The 8,532-nt window shown below is 31.2% G+C and overlaps 1 protein-coding gene across 1 annotated transcript in view; it reads left to right on the forward strand.

Moving 5' to 3' along the window:
• The window catches only part of slc2a2 (solute carrier family 2 member 2), a 25,454-nt gene extending 17,021 nt beyond the window's left edge, over positions 1-8,433 (forward strand). The window contains exon 12 of the mRNA XM_062040936.1: positions 4,224-8,433. Coding sequence (XP_061896920.1) covers positions 4,224-4,415 — 192 coding nt within the window. The 3' untranslated portion in view covers positions 4,416-8,433. The remainder of the gene's footprint in view (positions 1-4,223) is intronic.
• The last annotated feature ends 99 nt before the right edge of the window (positions 8,434-8,532 follow it).

Here is an 8,532-nt window from a genome sequence, read left to right on the forward strand (position 1 = left end):
CATATATCAGTAGAAATGTAACAGTGACTCATATATCAGTAGAAATGTAACAGTGACTCATATATCAGTAGAAATGTAACAGTGACTCATATATCAGTAGAAATGTAACAGTGAGTCATATATCAATAGAAATGTAACAGTGAGTCTTATATCAGTAGAAATGTAACAGTGAGTCATATATCAATAGAAATGTAACAGTGACTCATATATCAGTAGAAATGTAACAGTGAGTCTTATATCAGTAGAAATGTAACAGTGAGTCATATATCAGTAGAAATGTAACAGTGAGTCATATATCAATAGAAATGTAACAGTGAGTCTTATATCAGTAGAAATGTAACAGTGAGTCATATATCAATAGAAATGTAACAGTGAGTCATATAGCAATAGAAATGTAACAGTGAGTCTTATATCAGTAGAAATGTAACAGTGAGTCATATATCAGTAGAAATGTAACAGTGAGTCTTATATCAGTAGAAATGTAACAGTGAGTCATATATCAATAGAAATGTGACAGTGACTCATATATCAGTAGAAATGTAACAGTGAGTCATATATCAGTAGAAATGTAACAGTGACTCATATATCAGTAGAAATGTAACAGTGACTCATATATCAGTAGAAATGTAACAGTGACTCATATATCAATAGAAATGTAACAGTGAGTCATATATCAGTAGAAATGTAACAGTGAGTCATATATCAATAGAAATGTAACAGTGAGTCATATATCAATATAAATGTAACAGTGACTCATATATCAATAGAAATGTAACAGTGACTCATATATCAGTATAAATGTAACAGTGACTCATATATCAGTAGAAATGTAACAGTGAGTCATATATCAATAGAAATGTAACAGTGGTAGACAATATTGCATATTTTGTGTTTTTTGCCATAAAAAAGCAGGGTTTGTTTGTTTTTGTTTTTTTACAAAAAGGTCATGAAACTTAACGAAAACATAAAAAACATCTGAAGTTTATATAGAGATTTAAGCGTTAAAATTAAAATATATATTTATAATATATGACTTATTTTGAATGTTATGGATTATTGACCTATTTAAGGCTGCGATTACTTCACATCAAATATTCCACTTTTTAATATTTTTTGGTGGACAAAATTGCTTATTTTGTGTTTTTGCCAAAAAGTCATGAAACTTAAGGGAAAAAAAAAAAAAACATTTAAAAAAAATTACAAATAAATAAACATTAAAAAAACATCTGAAGTTAATATAAAGATTTAAGCGTTGAAAGTAAAATATATATCTACAATATATGACTTATTTTTAACACTTTTATGAGTGGATCCCAAAGAAATTTACTTGAATTTCTTTTCTAGAAACTGTCATTTCAAAAAAAAAATTATAATAATAATCACTCAAAATCAATGTTATGAATTATTAAAATATTTTAGGCTGTAATTACTTTAAATCAAATATTCCACTTTTAAATATTTTTTGGTGGACAATATTGCATATTTTGTGTATTTGCCATTAAAAAAGCAGGGTTTTTTATTTTTTTTTATTTTTATTTTTTTTACAAAAAGGTCATTAAAATTAGAAAAAACATTAAAAAAAGATCTGAAGTTGATATAAAGATTTAAGCGTTGAAAGTAAAATACACATTTATAATATACGACTTATTTTTAACACTTTTATGAGTGGATCCCAAAGAAATTTACTAGGATTTTTTTTTCTAAAAACTGTCATTTCTAAAAAAAATTATAATAATAATCACTCAAAATCAATGTTATGAATTATTGACCTATTTAAGGCTGATTACATCAAATATTCCACTTTTAAATATTTTTTGGTGGACAATATTGCATATTTGCCCAAAAAGAAGCAGGGTTTTTATTTTATTTTATTTTATTAATTTTTTTACCAAAAGGTCATTAAACTTAGAAAAAACATTAAAAAAAGATCTGAAGTTGATATAAAGATTCAAGCGTTGAAAGTAAAATACATATTTATAATATATGACTTATTTTTAACACTTTTATGAGTGGATCCCAAAGAAATTTACTAGGATTTTTTTTTCTAAAAACTGTCATTTCTAAAAAAAATTATAATAATATTCACTCAAAATCAATGTTATGAATTATTGACCTATTTAAGGCTGATTACTTTACATCAAATATTCCACTTTTAGATATTTTTTGGTGGACAATATTGCATATTTTGTGTATTTGCCAAAAAAAAAGCAGGGTTTTTATTTTATTATTTTTTTTACAAAAAGGTCATTAAACTTAGAAAAAACATTAAAAAAGATCTGAAGTTGATATAAAGATTTAAGCGTTGAAAGTAAAATACACATTTATAATATACGACTTATTTTTAACACTTTTATAAGTGGATCCCAAATAAATTTACTAGGATTTTTTTTTTCTAAAAACTGTCATTTCTAAAAAAAATTATAATAATAATCACTCAAAATCAATGTTATGAATTATTGACCTATTTAAGGCTGATTACATCAAATATTCCACTTTTAAATATTTTTTGGAGGGACAATATTGCATATTTTGTGTATTTGCCCAAAAAAAAGCAGGGTTTTCATTTTATTTATTTTTTTACAAAAAGGTCATTAAACTTAGAAAAAACATTAAAAAAGATCTGAAGTTGATATAAAGATTTAAGCGTTGAAAGTAAAATACATATTTATAATATATGACTTATTTTTAACACTTTTATGAGTGGATCCCAAAGAAATTTACTAGGATTTTTTTTTCTAAAGACTGTCATTTCTAAAAAAAATTATAATAATAATCTCTCAAAATCAATGTTATGAATTATTGACCTATTTAAGGCTGATTACATCAAATATTCCACTTTTAAATATTTTTTGGTGGACAATATTGCATATTTTGTGTATTTGCCCAAAAAAAGCAGGGTTTTATTGTATTTTATTTTATTTATTTTTTTACCAAAAGGTCATTAAACTTAGAAAAAACATTAAAAAAAGATCTGAAGTTAATATAAAGATTTAAGCGTTGAAAGTAAAATACATATTTATTATATATGACTTATTTTTAACACTTTTATGAGTGGATCCCAAAGAAATTTACTAGGATTTTTTTTTCTAAAGACTGTCATTTCTAAAAAAAAATAAAAATAAAATAAAAATCACTCAAAATCAATGTTCAATCAAAATCCACGGTTGATGATTTTATGGTACCACATATTATGGTAAAAAAAAACTGGCGGGTTGGTTGCCAAAATAAAATTAAACAGCTGTATTGTATTTCTTTTTACAGTAATATGTTGTAAAAAAAAAAATAATAATAATAAAAAACACCATGTAATTTACAGTAAAAGTCTGGCAACTCACTGCCAGTTTTTTTCTGTAAAAGTGGAAAAATCCACAGATTTTTTTTACTCTTTACGTTAAAAAAAATTAAAATATTTAAATTCATAGGCAAATTCATTAATTATTTACTGTTACAAGCGGAAAAGAAAAGAAATAACATTTCCTTACACGACTTATAGTTAACACTTTAACTTTTGGATCCCTGAGAATTTTAGTGCAATTTTTCTTCAAATTGTCATTGCTTGGAGAATAATAATGAATCAAAATCAATGTGGTTATGAATTATTGACTTATTTAAGGTTCCAATTACTTCACAGAAAATATTCCACTTTGACATTTTTTGGTGGACAATATTGCATAGTTTGTGTTTTTACAAAAAGTAGGTATTTATTTTATTTTTTTTTTTACAAAAAGTTTATGAAACTTAAAGAAAACATAAAAAACATCTGAAGTTGACATAGAAATTAAAGCGCTGAAAGTAAAATATATATTTATAATATAAGACTTTTTTTAAACACTTTTATGAGTGGATCCCAAACAAATTTCTTAGGATTTTTTTTGTCATTTCTAAAAAAAAAAGAATAATAATCACTCAAAATCAATGTTATGAATTATTGACCTATTTAAGGCTGCGGTTACTTCACATCAAATATTCCACTTTTAAATATTTTTGGTGGACAATATTGCATATTTTGTGTATTTCCCATAAAAATGTCTATGACAAAAATGAAAAGAAGTTTGGAGGGACACGGTATCACTTCTTGTTTCATAAAGCATTCATGTTTCAGTATCGTTTCACCGTGACTACTCTTAATTGTGCTGTCATCCGTTTGCGTATAAAAAGGCGTGTAAAAAAGTGATACTTTCTGGTGGTTTTCTAATGTCTCTGACCCACATTTCCTCTGTCAGGCCTGGCTGGGCCCGTACGTCTTCATCCTGTTTGCTGCGCTGCTGTTCGGCTTCACCTTCTTCACGTACCTGCGAATGCCCGAGACCAAGGGCAAGGACTTCGAGGAGATCGCCGCCATGTTCCGAAAGGGGCGGAAAAAAGCCAAAGACGACGTAGAATTGCAACAGCTCAAAGCGAGCTCGCACGCCTGAGCATTTCTGTCCCTGCGTTAGTGTTATGATGATTATTGCATCCTTGCAATCAATTCAACTCCATGCAAAAAACTACTACTTTTAGCTTTACAGCATAATCAATTATTTACCAGTACAGCCCAAACTTTTTCCACTGAGGGCCACAGAACGACAAATCAAAATATGTGGGCGTCATTTTTGTAGTTTTTACCTCCAAAAACAGTACAAATTACAATATATATAGTTTTAAAGTCCAAAAGCAGTGAAGTTGTCACGTTGTGTAAATGCTAAATAACAACAAATCCTTTTCAACTTATATTCAATTGAATAGACTGCAAAGACAAGATATTTCACGTTCCAACTGGAAAACTTTGTTATTTTTTGCAAATATTACCTCATTTGGAATTTGACGCCTGCAACATGTTTCAAAAAAGCTGGCACAAGTGGCAAAAAAGAGTGAGAAAGTTGAGGGAATGCTCATCAAAGACTTATTTGGAACATCCCACAGGTGAACAGGCTAATTGGGAACAGGTGGGTGCCATGATTGGGTATAAAAGCAGCTTCCATGAAATGCTCAGTCGTTCACAAACAAGGACGGGGCGAGGGTCACCACTTTGTCAACAAATGCCTGAGCAAATTGTTGAAGAACAACATTTCTCGACAAGGAATTTAGGGATTTCACCATCTACGCTCCGTAATATCATCAAAAGGTTGAGAGAATGTGGAGAAATCACTGCAGGTAAGCCATGATATTACACACCTTGGATTCCTCAGGCAGTACTGCATCAAAAAGCCACATCAGTGTGTAAAGGATATCACTACATCGGCTTAGGAACACTTCATAAAACCACTCAGTAATTACAGTTGGTCGCTACATCTGTAAGTGCAAGTTAAAACTCTACTATGCAAAGCCAAAGGCATTTATCAACAACACCCAGAAACGCCGTTTGCTTTGCTGGGCCCGAGCTCATCTAAGGTGGACTGATGCAAAGTGGAAAAGGAAAGGCCATGTAACACAATGGTAAAAATGCCCCTGTGCCAACTTTTTTGCAATGTGTTGCTGCCATTAAATTCCAAGTTAATGTATATATACAAAAAATAACAAAGTTTTCCAGTTGGAACGTTAAGTATCTTGTCTTTGCAGTCTATTCAATTGAATATAAGTTGAAAAGGATTGGTTGTATTCTCTTTTTATTTACCATTTACACAACGTGGCAACTTCACTGGCTTTTGGGTTTTGTACTAGAAAATGCAATTTCAGTGGAAATATTGTGTGAATGTTGAAGAGCTAAACCCGAACTGAAATGCTGACAGTTAGCACGCTGGCCAGATAGCATCAAGTAACAAAGCTAGCATGCTAACAGTACAATGTTAACAGGGTAACAATAGCATGTTTACAGTTAACATTAGACATAAGACACTAAAGTCTATACCTGTTGAATTAGCTATATATAAAAAAAAATGTAGCGCTAATGTTAGCAGGCTTAAATGCTAACCTTAACATGCGTCAGGTTTCAAAACATATTAGTCTGAGGTGTGTACCTGAAAAATGTGTTTAAAATGCTGGCCTGCTAACGTTAACATGCATCAAGTACCAAAATATGACAGGTGTGTACATTCAAAATTAGCTAAAAAAAAAAAAAGCTAGCATGCTTACAGGTATCTTTGGTCAAGTAACAAAATATCTGGCGCTAAGGCAAATACCTGTAACACTGGCAACACAAAAATAAATGGAAGCATGCTAATGTTAGTGTCAGGTTCAAACACTAATGACTGATTGATTGATTGATTGAGACTTTTATTAGTAGGTTGCACAGTGAAGTACATATTCCGTACAATTGACCCCTAAATGGTAACACCCGAATAAGTTTTTCAACTTGTTTAAGTCGGGGTCCACTTAAATTGATCATCTATTAAACAAGACAAGAAGCAAAGAATCAAACACAGACAGAATTAAATTTGGACTCAATATTGAGGAGAAAACGTGTCGACCTGTAACCTCTTACAGTGTCACCCACGCTCTGCCAAAAGATTGCGCTCCTCCTTCTTTATTTGACTTTCTCCCCCCACCCGACCACAGCTGCTTCCAGAGGGAAGTGGGTCGTAAACAGCGTTGCCTTTGGTTACCGAACAGTTCAAAAGAAGAGGTCGTAAAATAGTTCAAAAAGAGTTCTTAAAATACTTCAAAAAGAGTTTGTCTGGAAATTGGGCAGATCCTGCCATCCATCCGCTTTGAAGTCACAGTGGAGTTTTACGAGCCTCCCTCCCGGTAGGCCCCAAAGACAGCTCCCGTCCCCCTGCCAGGAACTCAATGTAATACAAAGCTTGTGTGATCATTTAGAAACAATTATTGCAACAGTTAGAATGCTAACAATTGTGCAGCGGGCCGTTAGAAAGTTAGCTACAGGCCGCTAATAGCCCCCGTGCCGTACTATGGACACCCTTGCCTGGGTTGGAGGTTAAGGTGCTTTACCTCGGTAATGTTTTTAGTTTGGACATTAACGTTAAGATCAAATATAAGATGGAATAGCAGGGTAAGACTGAAAATGACATATTACTTATGTCTTACCAAAATAAGATAACCTTGAACAATTTGGATGAAATATTGCAATATTAGGAGAGTATCATTATTAGAATTGGAAAAAAGGTTTTCACGAGAAACGTCATCATTTTATGGTAGTCATGTGTACGTTTTATCAAATCAAATGAATTACCTTGCAGAACGTATTTAAATCATAACATCAAATATAAAATATAAAAATAATAAGTAATACACTGCAAAAAGTCAGTGTTCAAAAACAAGAAAAAAAAATACAAAAATGAGGGGTATTTTACTTGAATTAAGCAAAATTATCTGCCAATAGAACAAGAAAATTTGGCTTGTCAATACTTTCCAAAACAAGTAAAATTAGCTAACTTCAATGAACCCAAAAATAGCTTAAAATAAGTATATTCTCACTAATAACAAGTGCACTTTTCTTGGTAGAAAAAAAAAGAGACCTTTTTGCTCAATATGTTGAAAAATATTCTTAAATGAAGTAAATGCTAGTGCCATTATCTTGACATAATGATATTACATTTCTTCAAACCAGCAAACTTATACTAAAAACTCATTTATTGTTCTTAATGGTAAGTCAACAAGGCAAGCGCTTGTTACTCTCGGGGTCTCCTAGCCGCTCAGGCAAATCATATGGTCTAAAAATGCATTTTTCCATGGATAACATGACATCATCGCGCCAAGTGCGTGCTCTTTCAGTCAATTAGTGCGCATATATACAGCCCATCATCTGTTTTAATTACGAGACACAATTGTGTCAAAGTCATGATTTTTTTTTCATGCTTGAAATAAGAAATGATGACTTTAAAAAAGTAGTTTTCTACTTGTGAGTGTTGATGACACAACAGTTGATGTTCTAGTTTCAAGCATGTTTTACTCAATATAGCTCGTCAAATCTCAGCAACAAGCTGTAATATCTTACTGACATCATTTAGGAGCAAAACACTTCAAAGTAAAACACTCTTAACATCAAATCTGCTTAGTGAGAAGAATGATCTTATCAGACAGAAAATAAGCAAATATCAGCCTTATTTGACATATTTCATCTTACTTAGATTTACATTTTTGCAGTGTAGTCAGAAAATGAAAGTTGTAATTGTAAAAAGTGTCAACAATTTTTCTTCTTCAAATCGACAGTTGACCTGCTACTTACTAATGTCTTAATTATTTATTTTAAAAACATTTATATTTATTTCCCGTCAATCTGGAATTTTAAATGATTACTTTTTTTTTTAGGCAAATTTTGGATGTATTTCTCCTGTTATTTCAATGTAGTCCCTGCGAGTCCATGTGTCATATTTGGGATGTTTACATTCCGTCTACTACAGTATTGTAATGTTATATGAGTATAACATCTGTATAATTGACCGCGTATTAATTATCACGCGTCTACCTCATTGTGATAGTATTATTATTCACGATCTTTGGTGATCTTGTGTCTTGCGCAGGGGAGAGAATAAACGTGAGGCCGTTCAAGTTCAACGTGTGAATCTTTTTTGATTTTTTGGGGGATTTTTGCAGGGCTTTTGCACTGAGAGCTGTACCTAATCATTTGGTCCCCGCCCGCCTGACCATATATGG

Source organism: Entelurus aequoreus, linkage group LG03 (genome assembly GCF_033978785.1).
Source record: "Entelurus aequoreus isolate RoL-2023_Sb linkage group LG03, RoL_Eaeq_v1.1, whole genome shotgun sequence".
NCBI classification, from domain to species: domain Eukaryota; kingdom Metazoa; phylum Chordata; class Actinopteri; order Syngnathiformes; family Syngnathidae; genus Entelurus; species Entelurus aequoreus.